Here is a 24,990-nt window from a genome sequence, read left to right on the forward strand (position 1 = left end):
TAATACACCGTGTTTGTAACACCCTAAGGGAAACTACTCCATAGCAATGGAAAAATTACTCTTAATAAGGTATAAAAACATAGAAAACATCAATCCTAATGATTCGATACAAACTACCGTATTGCACCAATTGTTTGTTGAAATCTTGATGAATTCTTGGGTCTTCTTCCCTTAGTTTCTTCTCAAATATTTTGTAGGTCAAAAAGTTCCTTCAAAAATATATTTTTGGTGTATTTATACCGTGTATAAGTGGGTCCGGACAAAACTACCATTTCCAAGCTGAAATAAGAAAATACTTTAATAAATTGAACAGACGCAGCGCACCTCGCGTCGCACCATGCGTCACGCCTTTTCTGTCAGAGCAGGCACATTGCACTATTGCGTCGTGCCTCAAGGCACCCCAATACGGTGCGGTAGTGAAAATTTCTCAGAGTAATTATAATGACCCGACCGGTTGTTTTGAGCTCTAATGTGTCATTCGGCGGTTTGAGGCCATGGGAATCTTCACTTCGGGTATTATGACTTGTATGCATGGTCGGAATTGAATTTCGGGAAGTTCGGAGTTGATTTGGAAAGATAATTCTAATTTCGGAAGCCTTTAGTTGGAGGAATTGACTAAAGTGTGATTTTTTTAGTAAACGACCTAGGAACTAGGATTTGAAGGTTCCAACAAGTTTGTATAATGATATTGGACTTGGGCGTATGTCCGGATATGGTTTTGGATGACCTGGGAGCGTTTCAGCGCCTATTGTAGAAGTTGGCATTTTGGAAGAACTTTGTAAATATGGGTTAAAGTGTATTTCAATTTTATCGATGTTCGTTTGGGATTCAGAGTCTGTAAATAGCTCTGTATGGTGATTCTGGTATTGGGAGCGGAAGTGGATTCGGAGGTCCGTATGTCATTTTGGGGTCATTTGGCGAAAGTTAGAAATATGAAGGCTTATGAGAAGTTTGACCGGGAGTGGACTTTTTGATATCGGGGTCAAAATTTGATTCTGGGAGTTAGAGTAGGTCTGTAATGTCGAATGTGACTTGTATGCAAAATTTGAGGTCAATGAGATGTGATTTGATGGGTTTCGGCATCGAATGTAGAAGTTTGAAGTTCTAAAGTTCATTAAGTTTGAATTGTGGTGCGATTCATGATTTTTTATGTTGTTTAATATGATTTGAGGCCTCGAGTAGGTCCGTGTTATGTTATGGGACTGGTTTGTGTGATTTGGGCGGAATCCGGGGGCTCGGGTGTGTTTCGGGATGGTTTCAGATCATTTCGGGCTGGTGTTGCTGGTTTCTGGTGTCCTTCTTCGCGAACGCGAAGAAAGTCCCGCGTTCACGTAGAGGAAATTATGAGGCTGTTGGGTTGGCCTTCATGAACGCGACCAAGTGTACGCTAACGTGAGGCAAGAGTTGGGCATGCCTTCGCGAACGCGAAGAAGAAAGGGAGAGATGGGCCTAAGGCCATTTGGACTACGTGAACGCGTAGAAAGGAATGCGAACACGGGGGGTCTGGGCAGCTGGTCTTCGCGAATGCGATCAGAGTGTTATGAACGCGAAGAGATATTTCTGGGTGTGAGTTTGTTGAGCCTCGCGAACGCAGGGGATGTGTCGCGTTCGCGAAGAAGGGTCGCCTGGGCAGTGAGGTTTTTAAAAGACGGGATTTGGCCATATTCCTCCATTTTTCATTTGGTTGGGATTTTTTTGATCTCTTGGAAGGAAGATTTTCGTCATCTATGTCAAGGTAAGTGATTTCCCACCTATTGCAAGTTAAATACTTGGATTATATATGGATTTAGGCTTGAAAATTTGTGGAAATTTGGGATTTTGAAGAAAAACCTAGAAATTGGTGTTTTGGATTTTGAACACGAAATTGGACATGGAATTTGGAATAAATTATATATTTGAGTTCGTGGTGTTATGGGTAAAGTTTATCTTCAAAAAGTTTTGGAATCCGGTCACGTGGGCCCGAGGGTGATTTTTATCGACTTTTCAAGGGGAGTTAGGAATTGTAATAAACTGGATTATAAGGAGTATTAGAGTATTTATTTATGGATTCACACATTTATTGACTAGTTTTGGAGCGTTGGGCATCGATTGAAGTTGTTGGAAAGACGTTGGAGCTGGTTATGGGACTTCGGAGCGAGGTAAGTTTCATTTTTAACCTTGTAAGAGGGAATGAACCCCATAGGTGAATTGATTGTATGTGTACTCTTACTTGCGGGGGCTACGTACCTACGAAGTGACGAGAGTCGTATATGTAGCTACTAGTTATGCCTATGTCCGGGTAGTTCTAGGTTTACACCATGCTTTGTTGATACCGTTATTTGATTTTGTTTATTATTTGCCTTGAAAGGAATTTAGATCGAGTATGCTTATTAAATGCCTTGAAAAGAGTTGAAATTGAGGATTTTGGGAATCGAAAGTTTTCATTTGAATTCTATATTTTTGAAAAGAATTGAAGAATATAATAATAATAATAATAATTTGATAAATCTATGTGCAACCGCTTCGCAAATACATTTCCGCGAGCGGGTTAAATTTCCACTACTCTCATGGGAGTGGGCCGTTCACCTCGGCAGATAAATAGATGCATCTATGGTTCGCGCCGTTCGACCTTCGACAGTGCACAATTTACATTTATATGTTGGATCGGGCAGTACGTCATCGACATGACTTGCGCATGATAGATCTTCGGAACTAATATTGCTTCATTGACTTGAGATATAAATTGTTAAATGACAAAACCAGAAATGGAGATTTCCTAAATAATAAAGGATATGCTTATATACTTCTTGATTATTGAGCCTTCAACTGTTTCAAATAATTCTTGTTTAATTATAATACCGGCATGTTAATGATAGCCCATAGTGAGTGTCGAAGTCGACCCCTCATCACTACTTCTTCGAGGTTAGACGGGATACTTACTGGGTATGCGTTAATTTATGTACTCATACTATACTTGCTGCACTTTTTTTTGTGTGCAGGTGCATTTATGTTTAGCGGCCGTGTGAGAGCAGAGGCGTGTAGGCATGCAGAGACTTAGGTGAGTTGCATTCCATAGTACGACCCGCAGCTAGCAAAATCTCCCTCAGAGTATTTATATTTTTCCTGTCCAATTTGTATTTCGGACGGACGTTGTATTTTATTTTATATTCCTAGTTGATGCTCATGCACTTGTGATACCGGGTTTTGGGGTGATTATGGGTTGCACTGTATTGAAATTATTATAAAATATTATTATTTACATTGTAGATTCCATCTTTTACTGTTTAATTGAAGAAAAAGATGATTTCTAAAATACTAAGATGAGAACCAAATTAAGTAATTATTGTTAGCTTGCCTAATAGTGGTGTCCGGAGCCATCACGACCTTAATGGATTTTGGGTCGTGACAACATGGTATCAGAGCGCTAGGTTTACTTAGGTCTCACGAGTCATGAGCAAGTCTAGTAGAGTCTTGCGGATCGGTACAGAGACGTCTGTACTTATCTTCGAGAGGCTACAAGGTTGTTAGGAGCACTTTCCTTCTTGATTCCTCATTATGCGATTTGATTTCCTGTTAGGCTTGTGCCTTTATTTCCTTCCTATTCAAATCTTACTCGGCATGAAGCGCTTATTATAAATTTGGAATCGAGGAATTTAAATGATACTACAGATGTGGTGTAGGATGTTTCTCCCTGCGTATTTGCTTTGGGCTATTGTCGTCGCCTTGTGGAATGTCGTTCTGTCGTTTCAGCTCAGTATCAGTATTACCTAAGGTTTTGAGATTTGACATTGATTGTTAGGACAATTTGTGCATTGCTATTGCACAATGTTTGTATAATGGTAGGATGCATGTCTATGCGTCGAGGTAGTGAATAACTTGGAAGAAGGTTTACTCAGTGCATGATTCGAGATTCAGTATATTATTTCCGGCGGAAGAAAGGCAATCAGACTATAAATGTTCAGGTTTGGGTTGATGGAGTAACGAGACTTGGTATTTTAGAGCATGGTGGAATTTTCATCTATGATGTGGTGTCGTCGTCCCTGTTGAACGCGTTAAGGTTCGCCGGTGTCATAGTATTCATCAATTTGCCATAGGGGCAGAGCAGTGTGAGATGGTGCTGGAGAAGTGGTTGTCAGAGACAACGGAGTATAGTAATTCCGAAATTTAAATGGGTATTTCTAATATTGACAGCTCGAGGAAGATGATCTTCGGAGGGGTTTAAAGTTGGTAGCGATCTATTGGTTCAAGTGCTGCAGAGATGGATTTGACTTAAGGCAACAACTGGGCAGCAAAGGATGAGGAAGGACATGAGAGAGGTGTCTAGCATTTGATAAACTTCTAGAAGGCCAAGTGTGAGAAATAGGAGTCGAGTAGTTGCTTAAAGGAGTGAGTTTGACCAAAGTGGGAGAGTGGCAGAGTAGTATATGGGTTTTGTGGTGGGATGACTACATGCCTTGAGAAAGTTTAGAGTTATTTGGGATTCATGGTGGACAATGACTCGGTCTACGGGATTAATTTGGAATATTGGCTATTATACAGAGGAAGGTTGGATACAACAGAAAGGAGTTGATTGATATGAAGAAGGATACAACAGGACTTTGGATTGGGATGTATTGTCGCACCTTTAATTGATGTCCATGAGGAGTGAAGGGACTTGTACAGGTGGTGAATGAGCACAGACTCAGGATGGGTCACTGATTTCGTAGTAATTGTACCCAGTGCAGGGGCATTGGATGATGTCGGCATGGAGTTTTCACAGGTGGGTTATCTCCTATGAGCAGGTTATCAGTTCTGTGGTGTTGACGAAGCTCCTACCAAGAATTTCTACTGAAAATTGAGGAAGAGGTCGAATATGTGCATGTGGCTAGTGATTCAGAGTGGCCATGAAGTGTTTAACAGAAAGGTTTCGAGAACTTTGGTGGGTTGATTGTGCAAGATCATGTTAATGGGGGATAAGCAATCTTGGTGGGTTCCAGAGTTATGCAATGGTAGCTTCGAGCTAAGTGGGATAGCCCTACCGCCTACGATTGGATTGTATAGTTATCTATTTGTGAGGTTTCTGGTTAGCAGCATATTGATAGGTTATTACGACTAAGGAAAGAAAACATCAGTGGCAATTTGAGCAAAGGATTTGAGGAATGTACGCTATAATTGGCCTTATCGATTCATGTTCAGGCTTTGGGAAGACTCAGAATTTATGCTTCGTGTAGAGGTGAGTTACAAGGATTGTGATTCAATCGGGTGCTTCTTTGAGGGGGTGTTCATATGCTACCAACGCTTTAGAGTTTGATTATATTCAAGACCAAGTCAAAGTGGGTGAATCTCATCAACGGTCCAAGCGGATTCAAAAGTTAAAGTGTGGTGCCTAAGGATTTTGAATCCGTAGTATGGTTAAATATCGAGCTTTTGCAGTGGGTTATGATAGAGGCTTGGAGTGTTCCATGTTATATTCAGTCTGCGGTGTAGCATTGGAGGAATGTGGGAAGGTAACTTTGGATTCATGAAGAAATTATCAGGACGGGTGTACCAGTTGAAGATGCGAATATGTGCACAAAGAGGGTATGAGATGGTTCGTGGGTCTTGAGACAGCGTGCTCACGTGAAATAAGGCCACTCGGTATGAGTGCATATTTGGGTTCGTTATGTTTGAATGGGTATATTATTATTCCTAATACAAGTCCAAAGTAAATTAGAAGAAGCCATATCGGTTAACAATGGTTGAATTGGTATGATGGCGGCAATGATAAGTTCCTTCAGCATGTTAAGACATACATGTGTTGTGTGGCGATACGTGCAAGACTTGGCGGTCGCCGTAAATGATTTTATTTGGAAGCATTCGAGTATTATGGCATGTTATGTGTAGATGAATCCCAGAAGGGTAATGGTGGTTTAGACCACTACTTGAGGTTGGTATTTTTTGCGGTGATGGGAATTCAGTCGCGTGTTGCATTGGTTCTCCTGAAATGATTAAAGTGAAAGGTTTCTATATGATTAAGTGTGTACCCTATTATTGGTTCAAGAATTATGATGAAATTCTTGTACTCTTGCGTCGTGGCACGTTAGGTGCAGTAAGAGGCTTGGGAATTGGAAGTTGAGGATCAAAGTTGCGGTTCGGGGTTGGCAAGAATGTCACGAGCTCGAATGAACAGGAAAGAATTCAGATGTTTAAAGTAAGCTGGTATTTTCTTTAGCGTCGCTTGAGAATGGTGTCACGACCCAAACTGATTGGGCCGTGACGGGCACCCGGTACCGTACTCAATCGAGTATAAACGTAACGTATCTTTCGTATCATACTATCATAGATAAATGAGTCGGAGAGGCTGTTGTGAGATAAGTAGAATAAAACAAGAGTAAATACTCAATATAGGGTGACCCAAATTGATATACCTACTTATACATATCTCGTACTGGCCTATAAGGCCGGCATGATCCTTAATATTCTCAAAACATAGGCCGACAAGGCCATACCAGTATCCGTATACATGACATCTGTCTTCAAGCCTCTAAAAGTATATAAATATCATAAAGGTAAGGACAAGGGCCCGCCATACCAATCAATACATATTCAAATCACACTGACCAAATAGACAACTCCGGAGCAAGTGGAGTGCACAAACACCTTCTGATGAGCTGATAGCCTACTAGGAGAAGTCTCAACCTGTCTATCGGGACCTGCAGGCATGAAACGCAGCGTCCCCAGGCAAAAGGGATGTCAGTACAAATAAAGTACCGAGTATGTAAGGCATGACAATAGTATATAAAAGACATGAAAGAAACATGGAGTAAAGAACTCAACCTGTAATTCTGAATAGCTTTGTGAATCATGAAAATTTATAATGTCATGCATGTGCGTATAAATGCCATACCATGCATAGGTATATGCGTACATAACATCATCAAGCCTCTGAGGGCATCCCATCATGTCATCTCAGCCACTGTGGGCAAAATCATCAACGTATACCAGCTGATCAGGTAGTGATGTGTATATAACGCCATAACCTTTTTCCATATCCCATACACATATAATATACGCGCATATAACGTCATCTGGTCATGGGTCAATGTACATGTATACATGGATGAAATGCATAAGAAATACGTTAATAAGATTTCTCAAAATGTCATAAGATCACTATGTCTTTGATTAATATCATGAAACAAACTTTATCAACTTGCGTATTTTTCTGAGACCCATGAACAGATGATAGAAAAATAATACACATGGGGAATCAAGAATATAGATACCCTTAGTATTTCTATGAATAGAGTCATTTATGAAAGTTGTGTATTTGCTAGTTTCGTTTGTATCGTATGGATCATGCCAAAAGGAAAGAAGGGATAGCCTTAACATACCTTAACCCCGTTGAGTCTTAATACCTTCCGAAAAATTCTTCAAACAACTCAACCCAATCTACCACAACATAAGGAGATTCAAAATCAGTGTTGAGTAAAGGCTAAGTCTGCAACTTAAACTAGTAGCTCGTTTACATAAATTTGGGAAGCATCTCCCCTGTAACTAGGACCTCCTCCAATACCATATACCAAAAACAACAAGAACACAACAATAACAACATGTAATCATCATTTTCCAACCTTATATCCATCACAATATACCACAAACAGCCCACACACCCTAATCACTTCATACATAAAACGACAACCAAAGTAGTGTCAAACAACTAAAAACAAAATGTAACGATGAACGACCAGACCACTATTCCATCATTATGTGGTGTTTCTACACACCATTTGTCCTTCAAAACTCCATTAAACAATAGAAAAATATACAGCCCAAAGGCAATACGAAGCAGCCCACAAAACAGTCCACTACAAGTTAAATAACTCGAACTCACGTCTTCCGATCACCATCCCGTGAGTTCTAACTATTAGGAAACGAATTTATCAATATCCTTTGATATTTAAACACTTAAATACATAAATTACACATTTTCTTAACTATGAAGTACCTTCCAAAACTCAAACTACAAAGAAAAAGAGAGGCGATATAGCCATACTTATGTCGTAGGGATTGTTTTAATGTTATCTCTTCTTGATTCCGTGCCCGGGATGATAGTCTTGTTTGAAGATTTTGTGGAGATATTAATAGTAAAGTTAGGGGTGTTATTTGGGTGTGTTCTCTGAAAAAATGGATAAAGAGACGAGATGGGATGTAAATATCCCTTCTTTTTTTAAAGTAAAAAAGATGCTACTTGGCACCCTATGATTGGCCCTTCTTCCAACGCTTATAAAATTTTATTCGGGTGTCGTATGAACAAACGGTCAAGAGAGTTGGAATTTAAATCCCAAGACCTTCAATTTGGTATATAATATGTCCCAAAATACCTCATATAGCACACAAAATGTATTTCTCAAAAAGCTCTGTTACAAGGCAAATCCTTAGTCAGTTTTTCCGCAACTTTAATCCGATTTTTGCCAAACTTCATATTTTCTATCCAAACATCATATATAGCCATATTATGACTTTAAAATCATTTAAATCGTTATTAACAAGTCTCATATTCATTACGTCACCTTGAGACGCACAGGGTGTCACAATCTTCCCCCTTAGAAACATTCGTCCTCGAATGTTAAACTCCCAGAAATCTACAAAAATTTTGGCAGAGTCTCCTCTGTAACGGTACTACTACCAACCTGTCACACAGCAAACCCAACAATACAAAGCCACACAGGTCCACAATCATCAATAACACCAATGGCCTCACACGACCGATAACAATAACTAACATAAGAATCAAGTACCATATACGTACCTAAAGGTTGTGATGTCTCAGTCTGATCATCCTCCGGAAGTGGAAACAAGTGAGGATACCTAGTCTTCATTTCTTCTTCAGCTTCCCAAGTCATATCCTCCACATTATTGTTAATCCAAAGTACATTAACCGAAGCTACATCCTTAGTTCTTAATCTCTGAACTTGTCTATCTAGTATAGCAATAGGAGCTTCCTCATATAATAGTTCCTCTGTAACCTGAACATCGTCAATTGGAATGACTTTAGAGGGATCTCCAATACACCTATGGAGCATAGACACATGAAATACTGGATGTACAGACTCCAATTTGGAAGGCAAGTCTAACTCATACGCTACTTGGCCTACTCTGTATTTAATCTTATAAGGTCCAATGTACCGAGGGCTAAACTTTCCTTTCTTACCGAATCTCATAACGCCTTTCATCGGTGATACCTTTAGGAATACCCAGTCATCTACCTGAAACTCCAAGTCTCATCGTATAAGCTGCTAATAGCCTTTCCCGTATAAGCTTAATCGTCTCAACTGCCTGCTGTACCAACTCTGGTCCTACTAACTTTGTTTCCCCAACCTCGAACCATCCTATAGGTGACCTACACTTTTGTCTATAAGGAGCTTCGTATGGAGCCATCTGAATGCTAGAATGATAACTATTATTATGTGCAAACTCAATAAGTGAAAGATGATTATCCCAGCTACCCTTGAAGTCCATCACACAAGCCCGTAGCATATCCTCCAGTGTCTGAATAGTACGTTCAGCCTGACCGTCTATCTGGGGATGAAATATTGTACTAAAACTTACCCGAGTCCCCAATCCTTTTGTAAGGACCTCCAGAAAATAGCTGTAAACTGAGCACCTCTATCTGAGATAATAGATATAGGGACACCATGAAGTCGTACTATCTCCTTAATGTAAAGCCTTGCATAATCCTTTGCTGAATAAGTAGTCCTGACAGATAGAAAATGGGCTGCTTTTGTAAGTCTATCGACAATAACCCATATAGAATCGAACTTACATTGGGTACGAGGTAAGCCTATGATGAAATACATATTAATCACTTTCCATTTCCAAGTCGGAATCTCAATAGCCTGTAATAATCCATCGGGTTTCTGATGCTCAATCTTAACCTGCTGACAATTAGGGCACTGAGTAACAAACTTTGCTATATCCTTCTTCATTCCATCCCACCAGTATATTCCCTTGATATCATGATGCATCTTCGTCGCTCCTGCATGAATAGAATAACGAGAATAGTGAGCTTCTCTCATAACATGCTGACGCAACCCTGCCACATTAGAACACATAATCGACCTCGATATTTGAGGACTCCATCTCCTATAATCTCAAATGATGTATTCTCCTTTTGAGGGGATGTATCTCTATAATGAGCTAGCACATGATCCTCATATTGGCGTTCCTTCACTTCAGTTACTAAAGAGGATGTTGCCGTGTCCTAAATAGTAACTCGGGTATCACTTGAGTCCAGTAATCAAACTCCAAGACTATGTAGCTGATGAATATCATGGGATATCCCACACTTCTCTGGCTGTAAATATGACAGGCTACCCATAGATCTACAGTTGAGGGCGTCGGCTACTACATTCGTCTTTCCTGGATGGTATAAAATATCAACATCATAGTCTTTTAGTAACTTCATCCATCGTCTTTGGCGTAAATTCAAATGAAGGCTCTTATGATCCGTATATATATCAACATAAATGCCATACAAATAGTGCCTCCACATCTTTAGTGCATGAATCACCGCGGCTAACTCTAAATCATGGGTCGGATAATTCTTCCTGTGCTTTCTTAGTTGTCTTTAAACATAAGCAATTACTTTTCATGGTCGTTCTGCCACTTGTTGCATGAATACATGGGTTATCTCATTGCCCGCAAATACTGGAATTTCCTATAACTCATATGATCTCAAATATCATCTTTTGATTTTTTTTCTTCCCGTTCATTAGCCACGATAGGTGCCACTTTCTTATGGAGTGCATACAATGTTGTTGTGAGACTGTTGTTACAAGACCATGTCTTCCTTATGTCACTATGCTTAAGTTGAAGCCTTCTTCCTTATTCCTTCAGCTAGTCTTTCTTTGTAGTACTTAAGACAGACCCTTTGACTCATGTAAAGTTGCGAGCTTATTACATCGTATACTTGAAAGAATTTTTTTTTACGTTCTTACTCACCTATAATTATCCTTAATTACTTACCTCCGCGCCCTTGTTCTCGTAAGGTTGATTTTGAATTGAAATTTTTGACTGTACAACCCCAACTCCTATCTGAATATTTCTCAAGGATTACGATGTCATCATATTTGCGAGACTGAATTCCCTATGTTGGGTTTCATTATGTTTATCTTGCACAACCTGCTGATTTGTGTATATACTCTTGTTTAGCCATGGCTAGGCTCTTCCTGAATCAACTACTAACTACACGTTAGTCCATTCTCATATCTATATTCTGCGTAATCTCTCTTTGGTTATATCCTTTGTCTTAAATTAGCTCACACACTGGCTTCTTATATATCCAGTGTTCATTTGCACTTATTTATCAATAACATCTAGTAATAGAACCCTTACTGCCTCTCCCTGTCATCATGATTACATAATGTTCTAGAATTGTATCATATTCGTAGGATCTGAATAAATGCAATCTCATTCCTTTCGCCTTTCTACCACATTCTTCCTTTACTATTCCATAGTTACCTTAACCACATAACTCCGACTTAATACCATATCACACCATCTTCCCCCTTTAGGGGAGTACTAACATTTATTGCTATGAAGATTTACCTATAAATGTTTCACCTCTTCATATTTGGTGTCTTTTCACATCTTCACGGACTCTTACTTGCCTTGCGGTAACCCTTCTATACCAGGGATAATTTAATTTCTTACATACAAAGGTGACACCTAGTGTAACTGGCACACTTAGTCCCTTAAGCTTGACTCTACTCACAGCGTTTGTTTTAGGGAAGTGTCTTCCTAAATGACCTTTAAAGGTTATTCTTCTGTTGTCCATTCAATTATCGCCGAAACGCGATCTCTGAAATTCTCACGATGTCAACTATTACCAAATCCTTTGGTCCCGAATTTATGTTTAGTTTATCTTATTCACTAGCCCATACTGATTTCTATTACTCGGGGGGTCTAATTTTTCCTTCTGGTAATCACGTTAGAGTCACGAATTTATTTCTCGAAATGAGGATATGACTTTATGTCCTATACTCTTTTATTGTCTCAAGGCCTGACACCTCTCGTTTTTTTCTTCACTGGACTATAGACTCTGTAATACTGTCATTTGTTTTTTGATCTACTGTTGTCATCCATGTATGACATCTTACTCATAATGCTTTATTATCTCTCTTCTTATTTCCCTGCTAATATACTTTATTCTGAAAACTTCAACAAGACATTTTATTGCTTTTAGCTCCCCTTGCTCCATCCACTGGCTCTTCGGGATGCCTATCATTCTCTCTCTACTAGGGACGGGAGACACACTAAGGTAATATTTATACCTTCCAGGCTTCCAGTGCCTGTCTTTGTAATAATCATAACTAGCTGTACTATTTTAGAGTGCACCATCTGAATGTCTCACAAGGAGATCTATTAGCACATTTGCAATATCCTTCAGAAATGTCAACTAACGCAAACAATCCAGCCACTATTTTGGGTTACTCTAACCCCAGCTTATCATGATATCACATCCTTCTCTTAAACTATATATATCAGCACCCATAGGCATAATTGAGTTGGGTGTGGCTAATTGTATATATATCTGTTACTGTTGAAAGTAACTTGGAATGCTTATATTTCTCTGCTTGAATTGTAAATATTGACAATCTTCATTAACCGGGCGCCTCGTACCCTTTTTCACCTTGCTTCTTTTACCTGTTGAAACTTGTATCTACCTTCTAAATATCTCATTTCTTTTCACCATATGGGTGGATAGATATTCTTGCCTTAGGGCACCCTATCAATAAGCTTACACATCTTGGTACACACATGTTCTGCTGAAGCCTTCACATCTACTCATCAAAAGCATGATGCAAAATCGAGGTCCTCTTACACAACTCTTCTACAGCCACATTCAATCTATTACCCAGTGTCTTTCTGGATGTAGGTATCGTCTTATTACGAATAAAATAGAATTTAGTGGTTTGAATTATTACAAGTGAGCTCTACCACACGATCTAGAGTAAGAAGAAAGAGTGACAGTCATAAATACCTTGTAGCCTCATGCTTATAAGTGTGGTGCACAACATACCCATAAACAAGACTCTACTAGACAAAGCTTGTAAACTCTCTAGGATAGAACTGCTTTGATATCACTTCTGTCACGACCCAAACCGATGGGCCGCGACGGGCACCCGGTACCGTACTTAACCGAGTACCAACATAATGTATCTTTCGTATCATACTATCATAGGTAAATGAGCCAGATAGGTTGTCGTGATATAAGTAGAATAAAACATAAGAAAAAAACTCAATTTAGGGTGACCCAACTTGATATACCTACTTATACATATCACGTACTGGCCTATAAGGCCGGCATGATCCTTAATATTCTCAAAACATAGGCCGACAAGGCCATACCGGTATCTGTATATATGACATTTGTCTATAAGCCTATAAGAGTATAAAAATATCATAAAGGACAGGACAGGGCCCCGCCATACCAATCAATACATATTCAAATCATACAGACCAAATAGGCAACTCCAGAGCAAGTGGAATGCACAAACACCTTGTGCTGAGCTGATAGCCTACTAGGAGAACTCTTAATCTGTCTATCGGGACCTACGAGCATGAAACGCAGCATCCCCAGGAAAAAGGGATGTCAGTACAAATAAAGTACCGAATATGTAAGGCATGATAATAGTATATAAAAGACATGAAAGAAACATGGAGTAAAGAACTCAACCTGTAATTCTGAATAGCTCTGTGAATCATGAAAATTTATAATGTCATGCATGTGCGTATAAATGCCATACCATGCATAGGTATATGCGTACATAACATCATCAAGCCTCTCAAGGCATCCCATCATATCATCTCAGCCACTGTGAGCAAAATCATCAACGTATACCAGCTGATCAGGTAGTGGTGCGTATATAACGCCATAACCTTTTTCCATATCCCATACACATATAATATACGCGCATATAACGTCATCTAGTCATGAGTCAATGTACATGTATACATAGATGAAATGCATAAGAAATACGTTAATAAGATTTCTCAAAATGTTATAAGATCACTATGTCTTTGATTAATATCATGAAATAAACTTTATCAACTTGCATATTTTTCTGAGACCCATGAACAGATGATAGAAAAATAAGACACATGGGGAATCAAGAATATAGACATCCATAGTATTTCTATGAATAGAGTCATTTATGAAAGTTGTGTATTTGCTCGTTTCGTTTGTATCGTACGGATCATGCCAAAAGGAAAGAAGGGATAGCCTTAACATACCTTAACCCCGTTGAGTCCTTAATACCTTCCGAAAAATTCTTCAAACAACTCAACCCAATCTACCACAACATAAGGAGATTCAAAATCAGTACTGAGTAAAGGCTAAGTCCGCAACTTAAACTAGTAGCTCGTTTACGTAAATTTGGGCAGCATTTCCCCTGTAACTAGGCCCTCCTCCAATACCATAAACCAACAACAACAAGAACACAACAATAACAACATGTAAGAATCATTTTTCAACTTTATCTCCAACACAATATACCACAAAACAACCCACACACTCTAATCACTTCATACATAAAACAACAACCAAAGTAGTGTCAAACTACTAAAAACAAAATGTAACGACGAATGACCAGACCACCATTCCATCATTATGTGGTGTTTATACACACAATTTTTCCTCCAAAACTCCATTAAACAGTAGAAAAATATACATCCCAAAGGCAATACGAAAAAGCCCACAAAACAGTCCACTACAAGTCAAATAACTCGAACTCACGATTTCCGATCACCATCCCGTGAGTTCTAACTATTAGGAAACGAATTTATCAATATTCCTTGATATTTAAACACTTAAATACAGAAAGTACACATTTTCTTAACTATGAAGTACCTTCCAAAACTAAAACTACAAAAAAAAAGGAGATATAGAGATACTTACGTCATAGGTATTGTTTTAATATTATCGCTTCTTGATTCCGTGCCCGGGATGATAATCTTGTTAGAAGCTTTTGTAGAGAGCTTAATAGTAAAGTTAGGGGGTGTTATTTGGGTGTGTTCTCTGAAAAAATGGAGAAAGAGATGAGATGGGATGTAAATATCCCTTTTTTTTAAAGTAAAAAAGATGCTACTTGGCTTCCTATGATTGGCCCTTCTTACAATGCTTATAAAATTTTATTCGGGTGTCATATGAATAAATGGTTAAGAGAGTTAGAAACTACATGCCAAGACCTTCAATTTGGTATATAATATATCCCAAAACGACCTCATATAGCACACAAAATTTATTTCTCAAAAAGCTCTGTTACAAGGTCGGTTTTTCCGTAACTTTAATCCGATTTTTCCCAAACTTCATATTTTCTATCCAAACATCATATATAGTCATATTATGACTTTAAAATCATTTAAATCATTATTAACAAGTTTCATATTCATTACGTCACCTTGAGACGCACAGGGTGTAACAATCTTCACCCCTTAAAAACATTCGTCCTCGAATATTAAACTCCTAGAAATCTTCAGAAATTTTGGTAGAGTCTCCTCTGTAACGGTACTACTGCCAACTTGTCACACATTAAACCCAACAATACAAATCCACAGAGGTCCACAATCATCAATAACACCAATGGCCTCACACGGCCAATAACAATAACTAACATAAGAATCAAGTACCATATACGTACCTAAAGGCTGTGATGTCTCAGTCTGATCCTCCTCCGGAAGTGGAAACAAGTGAGGATACCTAGTCTTCATTTCTTCTTCAGTTTCCCAAGTCATCTCCTCCACATTATTATTAATCCAAAGTACTTTAACCAAAGCTACATCCTTAGTTTTTAATCTCTGAACTTGTCTATATAGTATAGCAATGGGAGCTTCCTCATATAATAGTTGCTCTGTAACCTTAACATCGTCAACTGTGGGTTGCGGACTGTGGGTATTTGTGTCGGATTGATGGTTGTTCTTGTGTATTATGGAAAAAAGGGTTAGTGTGGATCCTTGAAAGGTTATTAGCCTAGTGCGGCACGGTCAGAATCAATTTGAGGTAAATGTGAATATGGGCTCTATATCAAACCAGATGTGTTCATTTCAGATTATCGTTGTATGAGGAGGAATCTTCGGGCCCTGGATGTTATTTATGTCGTCAGTTATTCCGTGTTATTCTATATTATGCCAGGTGGGTTGTGAGGTGGTTTGATTATTCGCATTTGTATTAAGATCCCGTGTAATTTGTGGTGTTGTGAGAGCGGGATGGCTCTCGAGATATGGGTCATTTATTGCATCGTAGTTGTGCTTGAGTTTCATAGCGTATGTCGCTATCCGTCTCCCCAGGATTTGTGTTATGCACTTCACGTGTTTGTGATCGATATTCGAGTATTTCGTAGTTATGAGCATTTTAGCTTGGTAAGTATTTTATTATAGATTATTATGTGTTGATCAGGTGGCACACCACCACGGGTATCATGGTTGGATCGGGTTGCACGCTGTAATAGTGTGATATTGAGTACAATATCCCATATCTTCTATTGTGTGTTTTGCTTCTCATTTTTCTGAGGAAGGTCCATAATATATTTTTGGTTGTTTAAATTAGTTATGTGGGTTGAGAAATTCTTTCCAGGGTTCATTTCCTTATGTATCACATTCGAGTTTGTAGCTTATTGGCACATTGTGGCATCATATGAGACTTTTGGCAGTGTCTGAGGTGGCTTATGGCTTGAGTAGCTTGTACTATGTGAGACTAGATTATTGGACCTGGGATCAGTGCGATCAGGTTTATATGAGGCACATTAAAGAGTAAATATTGATATTTAGTCCAGAATGAGGTAAGGGTTCTTGTCGGGAGGAGAGACTCCATGAGTTGTGATTCGGTAGGTAGTTATGAGTTTCTACACATCCTTTCTGTCGTGGAAGTGTTGCGAGAGCTGCGACGGGACTTATATGCTTCATGAGGTGCGTTGCGGGTAGCAGATTCGTGGAATTTCGGCTATTGCTGTCAGGGGATATCATTATGGACATGTGAATAATGCGGTGCATGGTGTGAATTCGGTAAGGGTATAAAATCATGTATGGGTACATCGTGTAGTGATGGATACGGTGTTCGTATGTTCAAAGCAGACCTGGTAAAGAATTTCATATGTTGGAATTTGGCTCTAAGGCTTATTTGACTAGATAAAAGAGAGGATTTCTAGGTTTGCTCGAGCGGATGAGATCAATGGGGTCGTGGAGGCACGGGTAGATGTACGAGGTGTTAAACCGTGATTTTAGACAACTCCAGAGTAGTTCTTAGCAAGTTCGAGGGTGAACGTATGTTTAAGTGAGAGAGAATGTAATGACCTGACCGGTTGTTTTGAGCTCTAATGCGTCGTTCGGCGGTTTGAGGCCATGAAAAGCTTCACTTCGGGTATTAGGACTTGTTCGAATGGTTGGAATTGAATTTCGGGAAGTTCGAAGTTGATTTGGAAAAAGAATTCTAATTTCGGAAGCCTTAAGTTGGAGGAATTGACTAAAGTGTAATTTTTGAGTAAACGACCTCGGAACTGGGATTTGAAGGTTCTAACAGGTTCGTATGATGATATTGGACTTGGGAGTATGACCGGATCAGGTTTTGGATGACCCGCGAGTATTTCGGTGCCTATTGTAGAAGTTGGCATTTTGGAAGAAATTTCATAAATTTGGGTTGAAGTGTATTTCAATGTTATCGATGTCCGTTTGGGATTTAGAGTCTGGGAATAGCTCCGTATGGTGATTCTGGTATTGGGAGCGCATCTGGAAGTGGATTCGGAGGTTCGTAGGTCATTTTGGGGTCATTTGGCGGACGTTAGAAATCTGAAGGTTTATGAGAAGTTTGACCGAGAAAGGACTTTTTGATATCGGGGTCAGAATCCGATTCCTAAAGTTGGAGTAGTTCAGTAATGTCGATTCTGACTTGTGTGCAAACTTTGAGGTCAATCGGACGTGATTTGATGGGTTTCAGCATCGAATGTAGAAGTTTGAAGTTATAAAGTTCATTAAGTTTGAATTGTGGTGCGATTCATGATTTTGATATTGTTTAATGTGATTTGAGGCCTCGAGAAGGTCTGTGTTATGTTATGGGACTGGTTTGTGCGATTTGTACGGGGTCCCGGGTGCCTCGGGTGTATTTCGGGATGGTTTCGGATCATTTCGGGCTGTTTTGGACTGTTATTACTGGTGTCTGGTGTCCTTCTTTGCGAACGCGAAGGAAGTCCCGCGTTCGCGTAGAGGAAATTGTGAGGCTTCTAGGTTGGCCTTCGCAAACGCGAGCAAGTGGACGCGAACGTTAGGCAAGAGCTGGGAAAGCCTTCGTGAATGAGGCCAAGGCGACGCGAACACGAAGAAGAAATGGGGAGATGGGCCTAAGGCCATTTGGCCTACGCGAACGCGTAGAAAGGAATGCAGACGCAAGGGGTCTGGGCAGCTGGCCTTCACGAACGCGATCAGAGTGTCGCGAACGCGAAGAGAGATTTCTGGGCGTGAGGTTGTTGAGCCTCGCGAACGCAGGGGATGTGTCACGTTCGCGAAGAAGGGTCGCCTGGGCAGTGAGGTTTTTAAAAGTCGGGATTTGGCCATTTTCCTCCATTTTTCATTTGGTTGGGCTTTTTGAGCTCTTGGAAGGGAGATTTTCGTCATCTATGTCAAGGTAAGTGATTCCTACCAATTGCAAGTTAAATACTTGGATTATATATGGATTTAGACTTGAAAATTTATAGAAATTTGGGATTTTGAAGAAAAACCTAGAAATTGGTATTTATGGATTTTGACCACGAAATTGGACATGGAATTTGGAATAAATTATATATTTGAGTTCGTAGTGTTATGGATAAAGTTTATCTTCCAAAAGTTTTGGAATCCGGGCACGTGGGCCCGAGGGTGATTTTTATCGACTTTTCAAGCGAAGTTAGGAATTGTTATAAACTAGATTATAAGGAGTATTAGAGTATATATTTATGGATTCGCACATTTATTGACTAGTTTTGGAGCGTTGGGCATCGATTGGAGTTGTTGGAAAGATGTTGGAGCCGGTTATGGGACTTCGGAGCGAGGTAAGTCTCATTTCTAACCTTGTAATAGGGAATTAACCCCATATGTGAATTGATTGTTTGTGTACTCTTACTTGCCTACATATGCATGAAGTGATGAGAGTCCATATGTAGCTACTAATTATGCCTATGTACGGGTAGTTCTAGGTTTACACCATGCTTTGTTGATTTCGTTATTTGATTTTGTTTATTATTTGCCTTGAAAGGAATTGAGATCGAGTATTCTTATTAAATGCCTTGAAAAGAGTTGAAATTGAGGATTTTGGGACTCGAAAGTTTTCATTTGAATTCTATATTTTTGAAAAGAATTGAAGAATATAATAATAATAATAATTTGATAAATCTATGTGCAACCGCTTCGTAAATACATTTCGTCGAGCGGGGTAAATTTCCACTACTCTCATGGGAGCGGGCCGTTCGCCTCGACAGGTAAATAGATGCATCTATGGTTCGCGTCGTTCAACCCTCGGCAGTGCACAATTTACATTTATATGTTGGATCGGGCCGTACGTCCTCGGCATGACTTGCACATGATATATCTTCGGAACTAATAATTGATATTGCTTCATTGACTTGAGATATAAATTGTTAAATGACGAAACCAGAAATGGAGATTTCCTAAATAATAAAGGATATGCTTATTTACTTCTTGATTATCGAGCCTTCAATTGTTTCAAATAATTCTTGTTTAATTATAATACCGGCATGTTAATGATAGCCCATAGTAAGTGTCAGAGTCGACCCCTCGTCACTACTTCTTCGAGGTTAGACGGAATACTTACTAGGTACCCGTTAATTTACGTACTCATACTATACTTGTTGCACAATGTTTTTTGTACAGGTGCATTTATGTTTAGCGGCCTTGTGAGAACATAGGCTTGTAAGCATGCAGAGACTTCTACCTCTTTTTTGTAGTATCCCGATAATCATCTTTTTGATTTTTGAGGGTAATTTGTTGCCACTACCTTTGTTTTAGTTGTGTCCTTGTACCGATTGTTTATATTCAGATCCACTACTAATTGTATCCCTGGTTGGTCCTTATTAGTAGGAACTGTTGACTAGCTAGAAGAAGTGTGTCTGTTGTTTCCTGTTTGATCTCCCCCTTTCTTGTCTTCCTTACTTTTTCCTTTTTCCTCTGTAGTCATAATCTGATCACTAATTCCCCTTACTATATTAGGGGCTTCTTCCATGTTTACATTATTGTCACTGCCATGATCAATATATTTCCTTTGGCCCTCTTGTTCTTGTGCATAATGTTTTTCTTGAATCTGAAGACTCTCTTTCACAAAAGATATAGAATGTTCATTGTGCTTGGCACTAGATTCTGGAGCTTGATTTTTCTTGCCACTGCTTAAAGATTGAGATGGTTTAAATATCACCTCTCTCTTTTTCTTTGACATCTTTTTGCCATTTTTCTTCTTGATTTTCTTTTTCCTGTTGGTTCTCTCCTTGATGTTGATAACATTTGTAACTTCCTTTTCCTCCTCCTTGTGCCATGTAGTGACCCAACTTTAGGCAATGTTTGCAATACTCTGGAACCCCTTCATACTCTAATTTTTGTGTATACCCTTTTAGAGGGGAATCATCATATTCTTGACCAACAAAGATGGTTTCGGGCAGAGGTTTTAGCAAGTCCACTTCCACCCTAATTTTGGCAATAATTGGTCTAGTTCTGCCAATAGTAGCAGCCTCTAGGGCAAGTGGTGTACCAACTGAGCTCAAAAGTTGTTTTATGTAGTGCCAATCGTGCATATGAAAAGATAGTCCCGGAAGAAGAACCTATTGTTTTAAGTCTTCTTCTGGCTTGAAGTCCGGACCATTTTTGCAACCACATTTGCATACCATCTATTTCAATAACTCTTTTAAACCAGACTGTTTCCATTAATCAAGTCAATAAAAATATTGTAATTATCATAGACTCCTATTTTTACAGAACCCTTTAGGGTAATAAGTTCCTTAAATCTAGACCTAATCTTGTCAATTTGGGGGCGAGGCTTGAGAAAACGACCTACAATCAGAGGCGGATGTAGTGTAATGACTACGGGTTCAACTGAACCCATAACTTTTGACGCGGAGTAAAAATTTATATGTAAAAATTAAGTAAAATTGTAAAAATAATAGATATGAACTCGTAACTTTAAAAATATAATGGGTTCAATGTTAAAAACATTAAAATTGAACCCATAGAGTTTAAATTCTGGATCCGTCTCTGCCTACAATTATGTACTTACAGGATTCAACCATTATGCCATAATAGTCTTTTGCCTTGAAGATCACTGCTGGCATACCATTGTGAGTAGTTTGTCTTGCTATTACTTTCTCCTTCTCCTAGCGACTAGTGGTCGGAGCGGATGACTTTGGGGATGTGATTGCAAAAGCATAGGATTGTTTTCCTGATGTGGAATCATTGATAGTGGAAATCCCTCCCGGTGGGTCGTTATGGCCCTTCACATGCGCCGGTGGAAGGCCTTCCGGCGGCTCCATCTAGTGGAGCGTGAAGAAGACGCGAGGGTAAATAGACGTTAAAGAGACGTTGCCGAGAGCTTTTCTTTTCTAGAGAGAAAATGTTGTTTAGTTTTTATTTTTGAATGTTTAAAAATGAGACTTTAAGTGTTTCAATATTTATATATCGGTATAGACAATTATTTGAAAATTTAAAGTCTAATAAGTTAGAAAAGAATATTTGAAGTCGAAGTTGGAATAAACTTCGTGTAGAGGACAACTATGCTCAGATAATTATAGTTTTTTCTGAAAAAAACAAAGAAATTTAAAAGTGGAAAATTGTGAGATAAAGTTGAAAACTTGAAAAAACACTGTTGGAAAACTTATGTAACTACAATCTTAACATGAAATGTTTATTCTGAGTTAAAGTTCAAATTTTATATTCTCAGTTTCAGACAAACACCAATTTGCAATTTGAGACCACCCAACTTAAATATGATCTTCACCACAAAATATATATATAGTGGCGTGGCCATGAAGAGCGTTCATCGAAAAATTATAAATATATAGTAATATCGACAAACAAACGCCAAATCTTAATGTACATGCATGGGTTTACGCCTAGTCAAATATGATCTTCACTGAAAGAGAAAGAATCACTACATTTTTATACATAGAGAGTACTATAAATGCGGTTAGAAAACAATAGTGACCATATATATAGTTGTCTTTTCTATATTCCTCTACAACCTGAATACACCATTTCATATTTTACTGTGTTAAATAATACTCCATATAAGAAATTGCTTTAGTTTTTTGATTTTCTGGCGTGCGTGATTAATCCGTTTGAAGAGACTAGAGTTTTGAATTTTCTGATTATAGTTTTAAATATCCAAGATAAATGCTAGGTGGGTGCAAGCGTTATTCCTAGGAAAATGATAAGCAGTTGATTGATCAATAACAATTAACAGCTACTATAAAACACTAATTTATGAGAAATTAAGACGCACACAAATTCCCAGCTAAGACTTTCCATATACTCCCACCCAAACCCAACGGTAATATCATTCATCCTTTCTATAAATTCTGCTAATCATCCCCTCTTTTAGCCCCATGTTCATCCATTTTTCCTAAGCTTTAACTTCTATTTGTATCATTCTCTTCCTTTGCAAATTTGCTTCTGAATTTTCTCATTCTCTAATTCTTACACAGTTTGATCTGCATATTATACATGGATTCTCCTTCATTTGTTAGCTTTGTCTTTGTGATATTTCTGAGTGTTCTTTGCATGTCTCAAGCGTACACATTCTATGCTGCTGGCAAAGAAGGCTGGGTTTTAAAACCTTCTGAATCGTATAGTCATTGGGCTGAAAGAAACCGCTTCCAAGTTAATGACACTATTGGTAAATCCTTTCTTCTCTTGTGTGTTATTCTTTTTCAATAATCAAAAGTCTTGTTTTCACTATTTTTTGAGCAGATGGTCTATCGGAAACAGTTTTCTACCTCGCAAGGTAGGGGTAAAGACCCTCCCCAGACCCCACTTACGAGATTACATTGAGTTTATTGTTGTTGTAAAAGTCTTTGTTTTATTAACTTATATATAGTGGGGAGTCAGAATTTTTACTAAGAAGATTTATCTATCTACATAATTTTTTGTTATATATATATATATATATATATATATATATATATATATATATTAAATTTTACACTATCAATATATTATAATCGATCATAATAGGATATATAAGTTGCCTTATTTTTTTTATCACTAGTTCTATTTTTTATGAATGGTTACCTGTAATTATTTATTAACTGATCGTAGAATATTTATTAGACTTTTGGTGTATAAAAATTCTAAATTCTTATTTTGGTGCAGTTTTCAAGTACAAAAAAGGGTCAGATTCAGTTCTGGTGGTACACAAAGATGATTACTTCAAATGCAAAAAGGACAAGCCAATCCATAAGCTAAAGAATGGTAAATCAAAATTGAAGTTTACAAGGTCAGGTGCATTCTACTTCATCAGTGGAAAAGATGATAACTGTGAGAAAGGCCAGAAGCTTCTAGTTGTTGTGTTATCTCCCAATCACAAGCGCCATAAATCTCCATCCCCAGCCACCCAAACGCCGTCAAGTTCTCCGGTTATTACCCCAACTCAGCCGCCGGAAGATACTCCTTCCGTCGTTGCACCGTCGCCGCAATCCATTTCACCAGCTCCGGCTCCAACCAAATCGGCTGCAGTGGTTGTTGGTTCAAGTGGTTTGGTTTGGGTGTTTAGTTTGATCATGGCTACTGTTTTTATGTAATTTGATTTAATTCGTTTTCTACTTTGGTTTCTTATGGATGTTTTTGACTTCTTAGATATGTTTTTAGAGTTGTGTTTCGTTGTTTGATTTCTTTTGCTATATTAGACATATATAGAAATGGTGTGTCGATTCATCTTTCTAGATTTTCATTGCTTGATCATATATATGATGAGACATATGTTAATTTCCTTCGTTCGTAAGAGTATTATAAAAAATGGAAATAAAAGTGCGTGATAGTAAGGGTTTGTTGCCAAAGACTCAACCATGAGGTGGAAGGTGATATTATTTGCCATCTAAGATCGTTATGTTAAGCACCTATAAAGGTGGTAATTCATAAGGTTATCAAGTGAAATTTCCAAGTTATTTAGGGTTCATTCAAAACATGTTGAGATTTTTAGGATGATCCTAATTGTCCGATCTGTTTGTTACATAATGGTATTTCACCATATGTCCTATCAATCCTTCAAACTAGAAGAGCATCAGTTTAGTTTTTATACACTTACTTTTTATGTAGATGGATAAAGAATTTCAAGAAATTAGAAAATAAGACGAATTACTTGAAGAATAAATAAGAAAACATGAAATCGAGTCAAAAGTAACACGGAAAATAAAAAGGTCCTGCTTCAACCCATTATAATTATTAAATGAGAGACAAAATTCATGTCTTTGAATGAGCTCATCATCTAATTGCAGGCAAACAAAATTAACAATCACACATTGACCGTATATGGTATTATGCCTCAGATCTATCATCTATCCATTGGGCGCAGATTGAATTCAGATTTCTTATGATGAGATTCAAGAATTGGTCCTAGCACATCGAGTAATTTCACTACAACCACGACGATAGGGATTAATCTCTAGGTGTGAACTGCAATCGTAATAAGAGGCCCCTCGTACATTGCATGGAATGCTATCGGCAGAAAGTGCTGCATAGCTAATATAACTATCTTCTGCTTGCAATATTCGTCTGGCACTCGTATTGGAGCTTGCAATTGCAACTGCATGGTCGCCATGTATGCTTGCAAAATCATGACCAAAGTTGGTATAACGATATTTGTGATCATATGAAGATGATGGTATAGGATCAATAATCATCATTAGAACTACAAAAAAAATTATCTTTAATTGGAGATCCATGGTGTTATTTTAGTGTTTGTGTTCGTGTGATAATTAATGGGTTATTGGTGTGAAGTGTGGAAGGTGAAGAAATGGAGATTTTGTTGAA

General features: G+C 38.4%; 1 protein-coding gene across 1 annotated transcript; it reads left to right on the top strand.

The window, feature by feature from the left end:
* The first annotated feature begins 22,580 nt into the window (after nt 1-22,580).
* Nucleotides 22,581-23,780, top strand: LOC107766255 (early nodulin-like protein 1). Its single transcript, XM_016585009.2, has 2 exons — nt 22,581-22,858; nt 23,335-23,780. Exons 1-2 carry the CDS (start codon nt 22,687-22,689, stop codon nt 23,760-23,762), a joined length of 600 nt encoding a protein of 199 aa, XP_016440495.1. The 5' UTR covers nt 22,581-22,686; the 3' UTR covers nt 23,763-23,780.
* Nucleotides 23,781-24,990: the final 1,210 nt, after the last annotated feature.

This window comes from Nicotiana tabacum, chromosome 2 (genome assembly GCF_000715075.1).
Source record: "Nicotiana tabacum cultivar K326 chromosome 2, ASM71507v2, whole genome shotgun sequence".
In the NCBI taxonomy this organism is placed as follows: Eukaryota; Viridiplantae; Streptophyta; class Magnoliopsida; order Solanales; family Solanaceae; genus Nicotiana; species Nicotiana tabacum.